Source organism: Camelus dromedarius, chromosome 7 (genome assembly GCF_036321535.1).
Source record: "Camelus dromedarius isolate mCamDro1 chromosome 7, mCamDro1.pat, whole genome shotgun sequence".
Lineage (NCBI taxonomy): Eukaryota > Metazoa > Chordata > Mammalia > Artiodactyla > Camelidae > Camelus > Camelus dromedarius.
This window is the reverse complement of record NC_087442.1, coordinates 29,548,925-29,568,897: the sequence shown is the minus strand read 5'-3', so window position 1 is coordinate 29,568,897 and position 19,973 is coordinate 29,548,925. Positions and strand designations below refer to the sequence as shown.

Genomic DNA, 19,973 nt, shown 5'->3' with positions numbered 1-19,973 from the left:
TTGGCATGTGACTTTTTAAAGTAGAACTCTGAGAAATTATAGTTTATCTAATTCACACCAAGCTTGTGTTACTAAAACAATGGCTAAGTTTTCTTCCTTCTCCCTCACCAGCATTATGAGGACACATGGCTTTATTCATTCATTTGTAATCAAATTGTTATTAAAAACCTCCTAGTTGTGAGACATGAGTCCAATATGCCAAGAAAGATTCAAACAATGGTAGAAGATTAAAATCGTGTCCGTTTATACACGGAAATGTAAACTTCTATTATTTTAGCTGCAAACATATTAGTACAGTAAAACTATTTGAATTGGATAAGAGTGAAAAATTCAGTGGGTCTGTTTGACTATTGTTTGTGAAAATTACCTCATAAAGAGATGTGTGTTCCTTCCAGGTTCTCTGCTTTTTATAGAATTTGAAGCTGATCATGATTGAATTGAATCATTATTTAAAAGATAAAAACTCTTGGTCAGGTCTAATTTAGAAATATCGATCCGCCACAATAATTTTTAAATCCAACAAACTCAAATCTTTTAAAATAAAAATACAAATCATCTTCTTAAACAAATTGCATATTAATTTGTTAATACGCATTATGTCCTAGAAGCCAGCAATTTATTGTATAGTTTTCAAATTTCTTGTTACGTAGAGAATTATTTTAATGGCAATAAAATTGTTCATTTCCATTTTTCAAGATGATAGGAATAAATAGCTTTTAGCATTATAATATAAATTTGATACAAAACTAAATAAATTTTATTCATATTATATCTATGTATCAGTTTTCTTTACCTGATTATAGTGCACATTTTTAAATGTAGGATAATTTTTTAAATTATGTATTTAAAAATATCAAATATCCAGTTTTGTTTGTGGCTTTTTATGTATGTCTTGAGTCCTTTTTCTGTTGTGGACATAAGTAATTGTTTTATCTCCAACTCTGCTTGTCAAAGGAGAGGAAATCAAAGGGATGTTGTTGCTTGTTTGTCTTTTCCTTGAGGGGAAAAAATGCAACCGTTTAACCTTAAATGTGCCACTTTGTGTTGCTGGTTTAGTCTAAGCACAATCAAGAGGAAACCACATTTTCCAAGCTTCTATAAATCAGAATTACAAAGGGGAAGATTTGAAATGACAGATCAAAGGCCATAAAATAATAATAGCAGAGGCTTTGTAAAATAGAGAGCATAGGAAAAGATTCACTAATATAGAATACAGAGTGAGCAAGAAACCACACAGTGTGGGAGTTAGACGATTTTTGGAGCCAGTGGCCTTGGATTTATTTTCCCTACTTTGCCACTCAGAGCTGTGTGACCTGGTCTGATGACATCAGCTCGAAAATCTCAGATTCTTCATCTCTAATATGTGTGTAATCATAGCATCTACCTCATAGGATTATTGTGAGAATTAAATGAGACCAACCTTGTAAAGTATTTTGCACAAACCTGGCACTCAGTAATTGACAGCTTAAAACAGACTAATAAGATGACTTAACTATGTAGTTAATTATAATGTGAAGCGTATGGTGCTTGGCAGTGGACAAAGCACTTTACCATGCAGTATTCCACCTTGTGAATAGCATTTTAATCTTAATTCCTAAATAAAGAAACTGAGTGCCCAAGTAAGGTCTTTGCCCTGATTCTCACAGGTTAGTTTAAAGCTAGGATGTGAATAAGGACTTCTAACTACACAAAATCTAGCTCCCACCCTTCCATAGCAATTTCATAAATAGTCACCCTCTAGGTGACTGTCCTGTCTTCTTAAGGAAAATAAAGTGATGAAGAGAGACAGCTTCAGATAGATCAGCATAGCTTATTCCTAGCAAGTGAAGCTCTGTAGCTCCTTCGAAGAGCTGCATTGTTTAGATAATCTTACATCTGTCATGTTTCCAGAAATTTGTTCTTCAACATTAGGAAATTAAATGGAGATTTCTTCAAAAATTATTTACTTTCAATTGATTGTCTGAATCAGTGAAATGTGAAAGTTGCTATGATGTTATCAAAGCACGGTGTTCTGTTCACAGTGGATAATTGTGTCTTACTACAGGCATGTCAGCATCGCTCTAATTCAGAGATAATCTGCTGTACAACTCCTTCACTACAACAGCTGAACCTACAACTCCCTGTGAAAACCAAAGCCTTTTTCATGTTAGATGGGATCCATTCCAAACACTTTGATCTCATTTATGTACATAATCCTGTGTTTAAGCCTTTTGAAAAACCAGTGATGATCTCAATAGGCAATGAAAATGTACTGGAAATTAAGGTAAGAAATGCTTAAAATGCTCTCTTAAATCACCAACTTGCACTTAATTGAATTCATAGCTATGTGAATAGAATTGTTGTACTTGGTCATTATCTTATACTACATCAGCAAATATCTAAGCTCTGAAAAACAAATCTTATTGACGTAAGACTAAAACGTATGTATAATCATGGACTGCTTTTTAACGAAGTATTTAAAAACTCTTTCTTGTGTATATATTAAAAAGTAGTAAATGTGGGACACAAATCCATTAAATAAGCTGCCTGTGATGCATTATTCTGCCAGTGTTTTGTATTTCCCTGGATGCTCATTATAAGGTAAAAGGGAAGAGTCTTAAATGTAAATGCATCAATTGTAGTTCCGTACTTCCTTCCAATACTTGGAATTTTATATCTGGGTGTGGTCATCTCTAAGCTGTTTTATAAATGGAGCTGGATTTCCTTTACCTCAGGAATATATTAGCATCTAAATATAATTTAATTGGACAATAATAGATCATCTTTTCTCACCCAACCTGTTGCAAAGACTACTAAAGCCCAGAGAAGTTAACGTGATGAAATTGTGGCAGAACAAAGGCTAAAATTCAGCTCTTTTATGTTGCTTCAGTCATTTTTACTTCAAATAGTAATAAAAGAGGCAAAATGGTCAAAACTTTAATTATCTATAGCTCCAGTCACTAGAAACAGCAAAATATTTTTCCTTCAACATGTTGTGTTAGACATGCAGAATTTTCCCCCGAAAGACAGCCTGCATGACAATATGAACAAACATCAAGTAATAGGATAGTCCCTGTTTAGATGTAATATCAATTCCCATAGATCGTCTCCATCTAAGTAAGAATACATTTCTACTAAAAATTTTCTGCTTTTTCAAAACAAGATTTTATCTACAGCCAAACCCATGCACACGTTCACGCACATACAAGTTTACTAACCTCGCAATTGTGTTTTGTACAATAATTAAGCAAGCCCAGCATGAAATTAAATGGAAGCCTGTTTCAATGAACAGCATGTTTACCATAGCAAAGTTCTTTCATCTGCTTCTTTAATTAGTTTTAGAAAAGGAGAAAGCTTTTATCGCTTCTTTTTTTTCAGTAAAACTAATCTAGTGTGACCTTTTACTTTCAACAATTACTGTGTTTGCCATTTGAAAGATTCCATTTGGTTTTTCTTGATGAAAACAATGGTTTATTTGCAAATATTTTTACACCCAGAGAAATCCCATTTTTTGTTCCTCTATCTATCATCAAAGGATTAGATAAATGGTTCTTTATCCTTCCAAGCAGTCTTATATGAAGGAGAAAACTCCTTTTTCTGTAAATTAAATACCCATTATTCAATGTCCTGTGAAACCGTTGGACCAAGAAAAACATGATTTGACACCATCCTGAGCCTTTCCATACTATTCCCAACCTGGCCCAAGAGGTCTCTGGAAACAAACACAAGACACTTTCTTTTCTTGCCTGTACACAGAATGACTGTTTTCTCTAACAAGTGTAAGCGTACAGCACCTGTCATGTCACAGAGTGGCAATCTGGGGGAAAGGGAGCAGTTTAGGGGGACTGTTTTGGTGTCATAATTTAATCGTCTCCGAATTCCACTTTACTTACGTGTAAGAAGAAATCTAAGGTGTAGGAGAATCTTTGCGTGACTGCAGTTTAACCCTTTACCAGTTTCTAAAGTTGATCACATTAAAACCTCTGCCTCTCAGAGCAGAAACAAAGGAATGTAAAGCAAAAGAAAAGAAAAGAGAAGTTCTTTGTCTCTTCTGGACAAGTAGTGGATTGCTTTTATTAAAAGAAAGGAGGTCATTTTATTTCATGTTGTGTTTGTTCAATTAGCATTCAGAACATAAATATGAAGTATGTTTGTGTTCCATCAGTGAAAGCACTGTGGAAAGAATCGTGTTTAGAGTGAGATTTGCTTGTTATTGCCAGGAAGAGTTCGTGCTCCTCAGGCAGCCCTGCATACAAGAATTCCTTGGCTAAAGAGAGGTTGTGATAGTTTCCAGCCTTAGTTGAGAATTGCCTCAGTCAGCAATTGGCCCAGTGACTACACCATGGCCAAGAGGGTCAGCCAAGTTTGGATCAAAAATACGTAACTGAGACCAAGGATCAGTCACTCCTCAAGACAAATCAGAACCTTATCAATATGAGAGGTGGTTTATGATGAAGGCTTAGGCACCAGTTGTAGGCAGTGGTCATCAGAAGTAGACATCTCTTGGGGAGTACACATTAGGACTCAGTGTTCATGTCAACAACAGCTCACATTTGTGTGGAATTTTAGTTAACACAGTACTTCAACATACGTTGTTTCATTTGAGACTCATGTGGACTTATGAGGTTGTAAGGTCAGTGATGTTTATCCCCATTTATAGATGAGTAAATAGGGGTTTAGAAAGATTAGGTAATTTATCTTGGGTCACCTAGGGAGCAAGCAGCATAACAAGGGCTCAGACTCAAGTTTCTTTATCCCAAATTTGGTCTTCTTTCCACTAAATTACAGAGCTTTTCATGTTAACTTTCATTTAATGTATACCAAAATACCTTTCATAATAGAGAAATTTTCTGTCATATGGTATGAAACTGTTTATTCAATTCTTTAAGTAAAATAGCTCTAAACTCTCTCAAATAATCTAAAAATCAATTCTGTTTAAGGAAACCCTATATTTTCCCTAATTATCTTATTATATGCCTTTTAATGCATGAGCATGTTTTATGAAAACTAGAGAAGCACAGTATTTAATGCTGGAACAAGGGCTGCCTGACACTGCCCGGGGGGGGGGGGGTTCATCTTATTCTGGAGCACACTAATGTACATGGTAATGGAGAGACTTCAGAAGTCCAATTTGGAAAATTGGCTAAAACAAGAAAAATGGAGCAGGAAGATCAGCTTAAGCAAGGAACAGGGGCTCGGGCTACGACACTGTGAGCACAAGAACAAAAGTTGGGAGCTCAGTTAGAGACCTGTGTCAGTGTCTGGGCACCAGAAGGATCTAGAAGGGAGAAGAGTTCTGAGCTAACTCAGTCTTCCTGCTGCCCAGAGCCAGCCAGAGTTTGTCTTCCTTCCACTTCTGACTAGTGTACGTGCAATTATAGGCCCAAACCCATTCACAACCACTGTTGAGGCCAGTTCTGTCTCTAGACGGGGTGGAAATAAAGGGCTCTTTTCTTAGAGGTCATTTGGCCCAATGTCAAGGCCTATTCTTATTGCTGGTGCTTGTAAATTAGTACAAGTGACCCTTGAACAACACAGGTTTGAACTGCACGTCCACTTACATATGGATTTTTTTCAATAAATACATACTAGAGTATTATATGACTCGTGGTTGGCTAAATCCATGAATGCAGAACCTCAGATAAGAAAGAGGGCCTACTGAAGTTGTACATGAATTTTCAATTGCATGGGGTTCAGTGCCCCTCACTCCCACATTATTCAGGGGTCAACTGTATTTCCCTGTGCTGCACACTTTAATATGCATTCTGTAGGGGAAACAAAAACATATTCCAGGGCACATAGACAGCACCTGTGGTTTCCCAGTACCCCAAATAGCCAATGAAGAAACTAGTTTAATTTTGGTTCACTCAGCTTTTCTCAGATGAACTTTTTTCTGGGAACTTTTTTCCCCAAATGTCTATTAACCTCCTATGACTTAGTTTGAAGCTTTCTGTTAAGATTCTTCGGCCCATTTCCTAAGCTGAGGGACTCATATCCTCTGGGTAAAGCGTAAGTGTCACCACATCACCACCACCACCACCTCACTGATAGTCTGCTGCTAGCCTCCTTGGACCATGGCCTGGTTGAGTCCTGCTACCATCCCACCTCACTGTCTTAGCCGACTTTCCCAGACTCAACATTGTGGCCACCTGGAGGTATGAAAACTTGTGGGACCCCTCCTATTGTAATGCTGTTGTTCATATCCTACCCCTTACACCTCCATCTGCTCTGTTCTATAACCAGCTTAGACATGGGTTCCCAGGCCTGAGTCTGGGTAGAAATATGCATCATAAGTAGCCAGAATTGCAGAGCAAAGAGACAAGGGACGTCCTGATATGACACATTGGGAGTCATAGTTTTTCAGTTTAGAAATGTTTTCATTTTGACATTACATCAAGAGGAAGAAACACTTACTCATCTTTATATTCTCAGAAACTAGCATTGTATTTATCACATAATAGTGGACAGTAAATAGATTTTGTATCAAATAGAATTGATTTGCTTCAGAACCAAGTCCGTTCTTGAACCTTAGTTCTCAATGTGTAAAGCAGGAAGTACAATAATGCCTACCTCAGGGAAGTGTCTTTACAAGATAAAACAAGATAATTATAACTCTCAATTGCTCTGTGTGTGTAAGGGATTGAAGACCAGAAAGCTCCTTCTATTTTGTTTTATTTTAAAACCTATATATTACCATTTTAATGACTGAAAAACTAAGCCAACTTTGTAAATATGTTCCACTATTTAATAATAGTTAATATTAAATAATAAAAAGTAAATAATAAAATTTCTAAACATATACCTTTTTTTCCTCAGCTTGATAAAGCTATGTTTATTTTAAATGACAAAAAGTATCCTATACCTTTTTTTTTTTTTAACTCAAGTCCCTTTGTTATATAGATTGGGCTTCCAGTATCACTTTTGTGATATCTCAGATTGTAGACTTTTAAAATAATCACTACCTCCTAGAAGAAAACATAGGCAAAACATTTTCTGGCATAAATCTTAGCAATGTTCTCCTAAGGAAGTCTATCCAGGCAATAGAAATAAAAGCAAAAATTAACAAATGAGACCTAATTAAACTAATAAGCTTTTGCACAGCAAAGTAAACCATAGGCAAAACAAAATGACAACTTACGGAATAGGAGAAAATATTTGCAAATGATGCAACTGACAAAGGTTTAATTTCCGGAATATAAACAGCTCATACAACTTTGTAAATAACAAAAAAACAAGCAACCCAATCCAAAAATGGGCAGATGACTGAAACAAGGAATCCTCCAGTGAAGACATACAAATGGCCAATAGTCACATGAAAAAAATGCTCAATATCGATAATTATCAGAGAAATGCAAATCAAAACTAGAATGAGGTATCACCTCACACCAGTCAGAATGGCCATCATTCAAAAGTCCTCAAACAATTGGAGAGGGTGTGGAGAAAAGGGAACCCTCCTACACTGTTGGTGGGAATGAGGTTGGTGTAAGACATTATGGAAAACAGTTTGGAGATTTTTCAAAAAAATAAAAATAGACTTACCATATGATCCAGAAATATCACTCAAATGTGAAATCTAAAGAAAAAAGAAGACACTAATGAACTTATCTACAAAACAGAAACAGACTCACAGACATAGTAAACAATCTTATGGTTACCGGGAAAAGAGGTGGGGAAGGAGGGGAGAAGGGATAAATTGGGAGTTTGTGATTTGCAGATATTAACTACTATATATAAAATATATAAAAAATTTTTTTCTATATAGCACAGGGAACTACATTCAATGTCTTATAATAACCTATAATGAAAAAGAATATGAAAACAAATAGATGTATGTATATATGTATGACTGAAACATTGTGCTGTACACCAGAAATTGACACATTGTAACTGACTATACTTCAATTAAAAAATGATAAAGATTTTAAAATAAAATAAAATTATCACTAAACACACAAAGCTAATAATTTCTTATGTAAGTCACTAATTATCATGTATTTCTTAGTAGGCACAAATGAAAAGGGATTTCGTTGTTCAGCTGTGTAATCTGTTTTTGTTTTAAAGACGCTTTTATGCATCATCCTAGGCAACCCTGAGCCTAAAAGTATTAGAAGTGTAAATTCAGTATGTTCATCCCTTCCCCCAGCCTTCATTATTATCTAAGCAAGCAAGACACATTTTAGTCATTCCCTCATAAATCAAGGCCTCAAGCTCTTTAATCTCTTTCCTTTGTCATTCCCTGAATTCCCTGCAATATGTGAGCCAGTGCCTTAGCCCTTCTCAGACCTAACCAACAAGTTGTCATTTGAAGCCCCAAAGTGACCGATTAGATTTATGTGCTTCTACGTTGACTTGCCCTGTGTAGTGACCTGGTTCAAAGGGGTACACATATTGCCTCTAGAAATATCATAAGGATAGAGTTTGTCTGTATCTGTTTTTTCTTAAGCTCCAAATTCATGTTAGAAAGAAGTATTTTCTTCCAACTTCTTTTCCCGGGATAATATCTAACTTGCCAATCTATTGAGATACATATGAGACAATGTATGTAAAAGCAGTTTGCCAAGTATTAAAGATCATATAAAACAAAGTAGGAACAAAGTAGTAGTAGTGTAGTTATTATTGGATGCTCTTTGTCCCTAAGAAAAATACTAATATGTTTTAATATCTCTCTCCTCAAAGTAATGACTTTTTAATTAATAACCCTACTCGTTAAGTCTTCATGAGAAATTGTACCTCTCTTTTCACTTCTTTCCCAAGGCTAATTAGTGGTTTCTTCAACAAAACGTTGATATTTTAAATGCCTAATGGTAACTTCAGTTAACTAGATATATCAAATTGAATAATGTTTTTAAAGACCTCATGTAGTTATGTAGAATTTTTCAAAATAATGGAATCATGTTCTCAAATCATAATGAGGGTCATACGGTGTCTTATGAGAATTTCTTTAAAAATGGATTCATTTATGTATAGGATCCAACTGTGCAAGATGGATGAAAAGAAACTGCTCAACTCAAAACAACAAAAGGAATTTATTGACATAGATCAATTATATCAGAATCTCTGGAGATGGGACCCAGGCATCACTAGTTTATAAAGCCCTCAGTGTGATTCTAGAAGTGAAGCGAAAGCTGGGTATCCCTGCATTAGACAGCTCAACAGCTGAATCTCTAAATTGTTTCCCTTTTGCCAACCATCAATGCCCCCTGAAAACATTAATAAGGTGATTATAAATAAGATCATTCGACGTAAAGGTGTAAACCAAGAATCTATTTCCTTTTCTCTGAATTTCAATTTGATGCAAAAGCTATATGCTATGATTCTTGGCTAATTAGCACCCTGAAATGGTCATGCTGTCTTTCAGCCATCCAAATTCCCATGAAAATGAGTATCAGAAAATCACATGGCTTGGCAAACAACAAGGCCTATGTTTGCAGTGTATTTATATTCCTTCACAATTGTTTGCATTCCTGCAAAATTGTGAAGTGTTAACAATCTCTTTTTTTTTTTCTTTCAGGGAAATGATATTGATCCTGAAGCAGTTAAAGGTGAAGTGTTAAAAGTTGGGAATAAGAGCTGTGAGAATATACACTCGCATTCTGAAGCCGTTTTATGTACGGTCCCCAATGACCTGCTGAAATTGAACAGCGAGCTAAATATAGAGGTGGGATTCTTGCTTTCCTCTCATGATGTAAATAAAGATGCCAGAGTAATTATGTCACTACAGGCTTAAAATAAATCATTAAAGCTCATTTGTCTGTTGGCTTTGGCTCATCAGCTCAGCCTTGATTCTTAGTTGTTGTTTTAGAAATAGTGAATTTTTTGTTGCACTGACTCCTTCCCAAGCTTCACAGGGTAGATCTCAAAAGTCCTTGGTAGCCTTACTCCCTCTCCATCATACCATACTCTTGGCAAAATTTGCTATAATGCTCAGGAGGGATAAGGACACATTCAAGAGTGCCCTTTCTCCACATCTCACCACCCCAGGAGGCCAGAGCCGACACAGTATTGCCCTCCATAGTGACCTCAAATGCATGGATCCATAAGTAAAAGAATATGTATGCACTGGATGAAGTAAAATGAGAATTAAGCTATTTTACAGTCACTTCTTTCATGTAAACAGCTAAATCAGATAACTGGGAACCAGAGTGAGTGATTTTTTTTCATTTTTTTAACAGCTTTATTGAGATTAACTCACGTACCATACAATTTACACATTTACGGTATACAATTCAATGGTTTTAGGTGTATTACACTACTAATTTTTTTTAATCATGGTAAAATACATATAACATAAAATTTGCCATTTTAACCATTTTTTAGCATACAATTCAGTGGCATTAATTACATTCATAATGTTGTGTAACCGTCACCACTAACTAATTCCAAAACTTTTTCATTACCCAAAACAGAAACTCTGGAACCACTAAATAGTACTGTCACACTCCCTCCTCTTCCCAGCCCTTAGTAACCCCTAATCTGCTTTCTATTTTTATGGATTTGCCTATTCTAGGCATTTCATATTAGTGAAATCATACAATATTTGTCTTTTTGTGTCTGGTTTATTTTACTTGCATGTTTTCAAGGTTCATCCACCTTGTAGCGTGTATCAGAACCTCATTCCTTTTAAGAGCTGAATAATAGTCCACTGTGTAGGTACACCACATTTTGTTTATCCAAGAAGGTATGATTTTTAAAGGGTTCCTGAAGCCTTCCAAAAAGTTATGAAATGAGAAAGTATGAAAAGAATTAAGAATCTAAAGCTGAATCATGGGATCAGAGTTTGGAATTCAGAAGGATCATAAATCCTAAAAATCATACCATGTTAGAGCCAGAAGGGTCTTCAAAGATTTCTTCTATGTATTAAAGCTGAAATTAAAATATTCTGAGACTTTTATTATCCCATAATAATAATACGATTATTTACCTCTTATGAGGAGTCCCCTCTACCATCTACCCTACCTTCTAGGACTGAATTAATATCCTGTTGTCTCTGTTCCTTATTATATGTTCATACTTCTGCAGTACTAATCACATTGTACTGTAATCATTTATTTTTGTGTTTGTCTCCCTTTTATCCTTTTATACTCCAGTTCCTTGAAAACAGAGACTGATTTTTATTATTTTATCTCTAATACGTAGTTGCAAGTACACATACCTAAACATCATGTGAGTATTTCAGTGATCAGTAGCCCCTAATTATTTGAGCACAGAAGCAGAATTGAGGAATGTCTTATTAATCTGAAGGCAGTTATACCACTTCTAGAACAGTAATAAAAAGGCAGACTGTGATTCAACTGTGTAGTGTATTTTGTATCTATCATGGCTAAATTCTGACTTTTGTTTGTCGTTTTTAGTGGAAGCAAGCAGTTTCTTCAACCGTCCTTGGAAAAGTAATAGTTCAACCAGATCAGAATTTCACAGGATTGATTGTTGGTGTTGTCTTAATATCAATAATACTCTTATCACTCGGGCTTTTCCTGTGGCTGAAAAAGAGAAAGCAAATTAAAGGTGCATTTTTTGTTATTGTTTGTTTTAAGGAGTTGCCTTAAGAATACGGTCATTACAGTTAAAAATTGTCGTAGATTCATGTGTGCAGTTTTATATGCAATCCATAAAACCCATGAGTTCTGGTTACTAGGTCAAAGTCTACTGGGACCCATGATAGCCAAGTCTTTAACGAGCTCTTTCTCTCTCTCTGTTTTAAGATCTGGGCAGTGAATTAGTTCGCTATGATGCAAGAGTACACACTCCTCATTTGGATAGGCTTGTAAGTGCCCGAAGTGTAAGCCCAACTACAGAAATGGTTTCAAATGAATCTGTAGACTACCGAGCTACTTTTCCAGAAGGTATATTTCAGTTTATTGTTCTGAGAAATACCTATACATATACCTCAGTGGGTTGTGGCATTGTTGTTTATTTTGGGTTTTGCCTTTATAGTTTCATAAACATATGAAAGAAGTATTTATCTCTACTTTGGCCAAAGAAGTATTTAATTTGACACAGAATTATATGGTTCTTAATTTTAAAATGAACTCATATATATATTATATGAGATTTTTAGAGCCTTTACACTCTGTTCTCACAAAAAAGAAGTTCATTTTAAAATCATTTGCACAAAGGTAAGGTGTTTATCATCTGAGTGCAATGCTAAGAAATTGTGAAGCTCTCTTTAACAACCCAGAAAGAATTAAAATATAAAACTTATTTTTCTCTAAATAGAACCTGGTACTGCTACATTTTTTTAACATGTTGATCCTCAAACATTTAAATTATACCTTTAGCATGCCTTTGAAGGATTCTCAGTGAACTGTTAGTACTCAGCCTTTTACCCACAGCATCTGAGAACTTGAATATATTTTGGGTATTATCCAATAAAAACGTTCAATTATGCTATTTTAAAAGGAGGGGTTAACATCATCTGCTTTGCAAAACACCAGGTTTAATAATGGTCTGGTTAGCCAGAGCATTTCACATTGTTTTATTTAAAATCTCCTCATAAAAGCAAAATTTCTGTATTGTATCTGCTCCATTATCTTTAGAAGCTACAGGACGTGAGTCAAGTCCAAGCATTTTCCTGGTTGAATATTTACCATTGGACAAAAAAAATGAGTCACAGATGGTTAAGGATACTGGAAAACTTAGAAGTTGCTCATCAAAACAAGTACAAGAGCAATGAGGCCTTAAAATTTTAACTTTTTCCACACTTACTGCCTCTTACTTTTTGAAGTTTATGTTGGTTCTGTAGAGATGTTCTGTAGACACTGTTAATGTTGTCTTTTCCCACATGACTCCATTCACCTTTAAGAATCCAAGCACTTAAACACATGAACAAATCAAATCCAGTTTATAATTTTGAAATTTAGACCTAATTATTATTTCATATTCACATTTAATAGCTCTAATCTGAGATCATTAAAATTCACAAGTAATTATTTTTAAAGAAGCATACTTAATCTTCCTCCAACCTCATTACTCACCAGACCTGTCATCATTGGTAAGAAACTTGAGTTTCACCCTCTTTCCTACATTGAACCTACTCCTTGGAGACATGTAAAAACAAAATAGGCAAAAGAAGGCCATCCAGAGAAAAGAATGAGGAAATGGACAGCCAGCACCTAACAAAGAGGCACCTACAGAGCTCTCTCTTTATGTGGTGGGGTCTGCTTCCTTGACAGTCTTTCATCCAGATCTAGAATTCTCTGTCTCTTATACCAGAATCACACACTGATGACTTAAATTGGTTTGTGCACATGTTTGAACTTAACCCAAAGGTCAACAGAATTTCTATGCCAGAGGTCTTTTTTTCCTGTGCCTCATCAAGGATTTCCCTCAATTTCTGCACCTCTGAGAATTTAGAACCCTGATCTCTTGGTGCAAAGGTTTGAGAAGTGAAGGTGAAGGAACCGAGTTTAGAGAGGTTCATCTGCATTTCCATCCCCTGGGGAAGATCTGGAAAACCTGATTCTGGGATTAAAGGAACAGACACCCAGCGAGACTCTTTTCTTCCCTCACCATCCAGTATCTCATGCACTCCCAAGATATTCTGCATCCTTTCTTTAAGGTTGCATCTGTCTAGTTTCCAGCTAGTGATTACTCTAACTATAGGTGATCCGAAAGCTTTTCTGGAACCACGGTTGAGATTTACTGCTCCAGCCAAATTGATGTATTAACCCAGCTGTCCAATGTGAAAAATACTAAAAATGCTTAGGTAGAATTAGGAATAGTCAGGGTACCATCAACTTTCTTTTTATGCCCTTCTCCTAAGTTCTGATTTTCCTACTCTTTTGCAGACAAACAATATTATCTTTTGGTGCTAATGGGGACTGCACCCCACATAAGCCTTTCCCCTCACCCTGTGTTATATACTAATACATTTCAATAAGCAGCCCAGTTTATCTTCAGGTCCGTTGCTGCAGATATAATGCCCTCTCCTTGACATGTATGGATTCCCAGTGGAAAGGGCAAAGCAACTGGTGGCCCTCTGCCCTATTTGGCAATAAGAAATTTATTCTCAGCCCCTCAGTTCCCCATCCCTGAAATGGAAAAGCTTCACCTAGCAAAAGAGAAGCTTGCCTGAGACTCTTACAGAGTTTTGGTTATAAAGATCAATTTACAAGGAATGTTGATCTGATCTCTTTCCAAACGCCATCAACTAAGCAATACAAATGGCACACTAACCCAATTCTAATCTGCTTTCTCTAAATAGCAGTAGCACTTAATCTGCTGCATCACCACAATGGAGAATTTACCACTAACGTGAAGAGTTTCCAGTTCTGAAATTTTAGCCATTATATATTTCTAATCATTTGTGTGTATGTGTGTGTATCCATATATATATTAAATATATAACATTTCACTACACATATTTTTCTTTGGCCAGGAATCCACGTGGGTTTTGAGCAACACTAATTAATTCCATTAATAAACACTAGTCTCTCAAAAGGCATCTTCTTCATCTTATTATGTTTGAGTTGGATTGTTGTGAGACAAGGCAGTTGCTTGACTTCTTTTGCTCCTTTGCTTTCTTGAGGATATAGTATATTAAAAAAACAAGCTTGACTTTTTGTTACATGTAAAAAGAGAAGTGTCTAAGGAAGTGAAGAAGGTAAACAAGCTTTCAAAGTTACTGCTTAATATACTTAAAAGAAAATCAATAAATTTTTAAAATATATATATAAATACACACACTCACACACATAGACCCATTTCTTCTCCCAACTTATTTTATTAAACCAGTTCCTTTGTAAAGTTTCTTCCTACCCTCATTCAGTGATGCAACTACCATTTCTTTCAATTTCAATTTAAAATTTGGTTTTGTTATTAATTTAATTTGCTGCCCCTGTTGCTGTCCCCACTGAGATTTCACTATTGCTTCTAATATTTTTGCTTTATCTTGCAGACCAGTTTCCTAACACAACTCAGAATGGATCATGCAGACAAGTGCAGTATCCTCTGACAGACCTATCCCCCATCCTAACTAGTGGGGACTCTGATATATCCAGTCCATTACTGCAAAATACGGTCCACATTGACCTCAGTGCTCTAAATCCAGAACTGGTCCAGGCAGTTCAGCACGTAGTGATTGGGCCGAGCAGCCTAATTGTCCATTTCAATGAAGTCATAGGAAGAGGTAAGTATTTCCATGCAGCTTTTTGTTAAACAGTGTTTTCCACTCAGATTTTCCAGTAAGCATTTTATCTTCTGCCTTTGCAGATTAGGAATTAGACAATGGCAAAAGCAACTGACAGAGCAGTGATAACAAGTGCACTTGACTTCTGTTCCTCAGAAATACAGCCCTGCAGATCACATCCATGGGGATTTGCCCCGGTGCATGGAGACAAGTTGATAATCTCCCAAACATATTAGAAATAAACCACATTCCTTCCTCACCTTTTTCATAATGACAACTATAATTCCTTGAAAGTTGCCTTGTACTTCCTTCTAAAAATCATTCCTCTAAATTCTAATATTTTACTCATATCTCTTTCCAGTCTTTCTTTACTCTGAGAACAATGACTGACTCTATGAAGTCCTGGTTTATAGCAGTTTATACAGTGCTTGACAGCATCAGAAGACAGGAAATTTATAGCTTTCCCTTGGTCTGAAGCAACATATATCATCATCTCTACAATGCACTTCAATTTCTTTATACAAAGGGGAATGAATATTTGTAATAAGCCAGCCAGAGCAGCAATAACAGCTAGCACGTACAGGATTTGAGGAAATACTGAGCAGGAAAAGAAACCAACTAGAAGCCAGGAAATGAACTCCACTCTTTCCTTTTTTTCTAAAAAGCTTTTACCCTTAATACTGAATGGCCTCTGATCCCTTTTATTCAATATGTGCTGCAAGAGGTAGCACAGACAGCAGCCAGCATGAGGCAGAAGCAGCTGATGGGATGATTTGCCTTGTGTGCTCACAAGGCCTCCCCATTTTCCTGTGACGACATCCATGCATTCCTCTAACACATACTCCAGATCTTAATCCTTAGCATGCGCCCCTTCCCAAATAGCAGCTTCACTGTTTGCAAACTTGTTTCACATCAGAGTAATATATAGTTCTTTTACCAGCCTATCAATCCCAGTAATTGCACCAGTTTTAGAGTGTGTGGCTTCACTAATTATGTTCTAATTCTACATATTGTAAAATTAAAATTTTATATTTTTATCATGAAAGGTGCTAAGAATGGCAATTATCTCTCTTATGAAGTAATAATCACTAATTATTCTATAAATATTAAGTATTATTTATGTGCTTTTTTCCCCAGTAGAATGTGAGCCTTCAAGAGCAAAGGTTTTATTTATTCATCTTTGCATTACAAGAGGGTAGACTCTTGCCCAACACTCACATACTAGGGACTCAGGGAGTCTTGGCCAGCTGGACAAATTAATTAATGAAAGACTTACACAGCTATCAGATGTTTGGCACCTCTAGGGAAAATTACTACCACTGGATGAAAGGCTACCATTGGGAAAGTGATGTGGCTAAAACCAGAGAGAACTAGATGAAATGACTCAGAGTGAACTTGCTTCATTTGGGCAATTACCTTTCAGTTTCTGCCAACCTGGATAAGTATTAACCTGTGACTAATGGGGGAAATCCTTACTCTATAATTCTAATCTTATTTCTGATGGTGACATTTTTATCTCATTTCAGTTTATTGGAATATAGGGAGCTTATTTTATTGCATTTCTTCATGTGGGTAAAACTTTATTTTCATATTTAAAAGATGTTACTTGATTCTTTAAAATAATGATTATTGTATGAGGCAGATGTTGCTCCTGTTTTCAGTGGTTCCACTATGGTTGAATAGTTTATTATGTTAACCTTTAATAACAGTTATATCACCTAAATATTTTACTATGTATTAAATAATCATAGTGCTTATATCTTTGGGTGAAATATATTACTAGTACCTATTTCACAAATAGACACACATAGTGGTATTGTTAAGCAAAAGTATAAGAAACAATGCACTTTTTGCATGTAGAAAAAAAGGAAATGAAAATCATGAAGGGCTTAATAAATAATATTGCACAATTAAAAGTAATGCAGGACTAACCAAGTTCCCTCTTTCATGTAGGACATTTTGGGTGTGTATATCATGGGACTTTGTTGGACAATGATGACAAAAAAATTCACTGTGCTGTGAAATCCTTGAATAGTAAGTTATATTTTTATTTAACAGTAGAGGACACTTTTCTGGTTTGCAAACTAATAAATAGTTCATAATAAAATGTTGATTTACCCTTTCCCTTGTGAAAAAAATCAGCAACTGCTGGAATTATGGGTCTATTCCTGAAAATGTGTTTAATCTAAATTCTTACTGAAATATTTCCTCAGAAATTATCCCTGAGAGCCTTCATAAGTAAAAGTGTAGGAGAAATTAGGTTCTTGGATGAGCCTGAGTATCACTTAACTATGTTTGGCTTATAATATTTGTTTTGCAAGTGACATTTATGGAAACTATTGGAAGCATGTTGGCACATACAGTAGTAATGACTCATTTTACCCAGAGGCATTACTGTAATTATTTTTTAACCACAACTTCCATTAAAAAGATTTAAAAAATGAAATAAAACAAACAAGAGAAAAATGTGCCAGCAGAAAATTTAAAAATTGTGATTGTGATAATACCTTGTTTATCTGCATTTTTGGTACATGAGGTATTCCACAGAAATGAACTACCTGAACAAGTGATCCTTACACCCTTTTAATACTAGAATATATATTAAATATTATCTGTTATCGAGAAAATCTGTTTAAAATGGAATGCATACTCTGTTTAAGAAGCTGGGAATGTTGGGGTTACTTTTCCTGGGTCTCTTCCGTGTATACATGTTATTAAACTTTGTTTGATTTACTCCTCTTTGAAAAAAAAGAGAGAGAGAGAGAGAGAAAAGAAACAGGGGATGCTTCCAAACATAAACTAAGACTTTATTAATGACCCAGAGCCCTAATTATGGCATAAATATACTCAATATACTCCTCATACTAGTTTTCCTGGCTCCACCTTAGCTGACAGGTATCACATATCAAGTCGAGGTGCTTGCCTTTTCTACCCCCATTTCTAAATTTCTGCTTGTAGTTTGTAGCAGTCTGAAAAATGTTAACCAGCTATATTACAAATTTTTATTGGAATTAATAAGCTTTCAATGCACAAGTGAAAGGTTTTCCTGCAAGATACATTATTGCCAGAAATATTTTAGCCTTTTTAAACATAAATCTCCATGCTGAGCAGTGTTCTATACGGTTGATTTTGTTGGAAGTCTGACCACGAGGTAATTAAAGGGACAGTTTATATGAAATCTAACTGCAAACTGTGATGGATTAAGTATACTTGTCAATAAACTTGCCTCACGAGAGAGCACCGCTGCCAATTAGACTCAGAACAGTCCTAATGCCAAGAAATCTTTCTCTGTCCCTGGTGTGTGTTGATCTCTCTTTGGTCCAGATGGACTTCCAGGTCTTGGAATGCATTGCATTTGTAGAAGTTTATTATCACTGACACTAATACTAATCGGATTAATAAATTAAATGTTGTTAACTCTTTGTTAATGCTGAATAATGTCAGGCCCTCGGGATCTGTGTCTGGACATGACTGGAAACTATTATACGGAAAAAAAAGTCTACTTATATACCATAGACAACAATTGGTCTTCAGATCCTTTTAGTGCAGGGGTTGCTAAGCTATGGCCTGCTGCCCGTTTTGTTAAAGTGTATTGAGACTCAATCACTTATTGTCTGTGGCTGCTTTTGCACTGCAATGGCGAGTCAGGTATTTGCAACAGAGACCATGTGACTTACAAAGCCAAAACTATTTACTATCTGCCCCTTTACAGGAAAGCTTGCCGACGCCTACCCTAGACAATCACTACAGAAATGGACTGGTCTGCTTTCCTCTCCTTTTTCTGTATGAGAGAAACTGGTTCTGCATGAGACAAATTGATTGCTAAACTCTAATCTTACAAAAATGGTGCAGGTGGTGACTTAAAGGCACAGCACAGATGACATCATTCACTCAGATGTATTGTAAAGAAGCACTCTAAGGATGAGGCATCAGTGTAAAATACAGCACAATGGTTTTATGTTCCACTGCTCCCTGCAAAGTATCCGTTGTACCCTAATGAAGTTAATGTCTCCACTATTGGCTTTCTCAGGAATCACTGACATAGGAGAAGTTTCCCAGTTTCTGACCGAGGGAATCATCATGAAAGATTTTAGTCATCCCAATGTTCTCTCACTCTTGGGAATCTGCCTTCGAAGTGAAGGGTCTCCGCTGGTGGTCCTACCATACATGAAACATGGAGATCTTCGAAATTTCATTAGAAATGAGACTCACGTAAGTATATTACTAAGCTCACTAACTGTAAACTACCTGTAAGCCAGCCAGCCTTCCAGAATTTGCCTGTTTTGAACCTTTTAAAAAGCTTTTAGCCAAAGAAGCACATACAAAATACTGGCACCATTCAGATGTACAGAGGCCAGTTCAACTCACTTGTACCTCAAAATCCTCTATCCTAGTAGGAAGATAGTGATACCTAGAAGGAGTTCCCAGCGGCAATGATTTTATCCTGCCCTGCAAGCAGTCTTGCTCTACCAACCCCTGGATAGGTACATTTAGTCATCTTTGAGTGCCTACTGTGTGCCAGAAAAGCACAGCAAAGGAGAAAAGAGAGCCAGAATGAGCCTCTACCCACATAGAGTTTTAACTTTAGAAGGAAAGACATTGAAAAATTATACTTAATTCTATAATTAATTAATTCATTAAAATTGTATCTCTTACTATTTTTCAAACTTTCTGTCCACTCTCCTACCTCAGGACCTTTGCACTTGCCATTCCCTCTGCCTGGGGTACTCTTCCCCAAAATATCCACTTATCTCAGTCATCAGCTTCAGCTTTTTGCCCTAGTTTCATCTCCAAATGAAGTTTCCCTGACTTTTCTAAAATTGCAGCTGACCCACTGCACCCTCATGCCTCCTTTCTGTCTCCTCTC

The 19,973-nt window shown here is 36.0% G+C and overlaps 1 protein-coding gene across 1 annotated transcript in view; it reads left to right on the top strand.

Moving 5' to 3' along the window:
• Positions 1–19,973, top strand: part of MET (MET proto-oncogene, receptor tyrosine kinase) — a 106,283-nt gene that overhangs the window by 71,269 nt on the left and 15,041 nt on the right. The window contains exons 11-17 of the mRNA XM_031455257.2: positions 2,045–2,263; positions 9,491–9,637; positions 11,331–11,484; positions 11,682–11,822; positions 14,876–15,106; positions 17,060–17,140; positions 19,137–19,318. Coding sequence (XP_031311117.1) covers positions 2,045–2,263; positions 9,491–9,637; positions 11,331–11,484; positions 11,682–11,822; positions 14,876–15,106; positions 17,060–17,140; positions 19,137–19,318 — 1,155 coding nt within the window. The remainder of the gene's footprint in view (positions 1–2,044; positions 2,264–9,490; positions 9,638–11,330; positions 11,485–11,681; positions 11,823–14,875; positions 15,107–17,059; positions 17,141–19,136; positions 19,319–19,973) is intronic.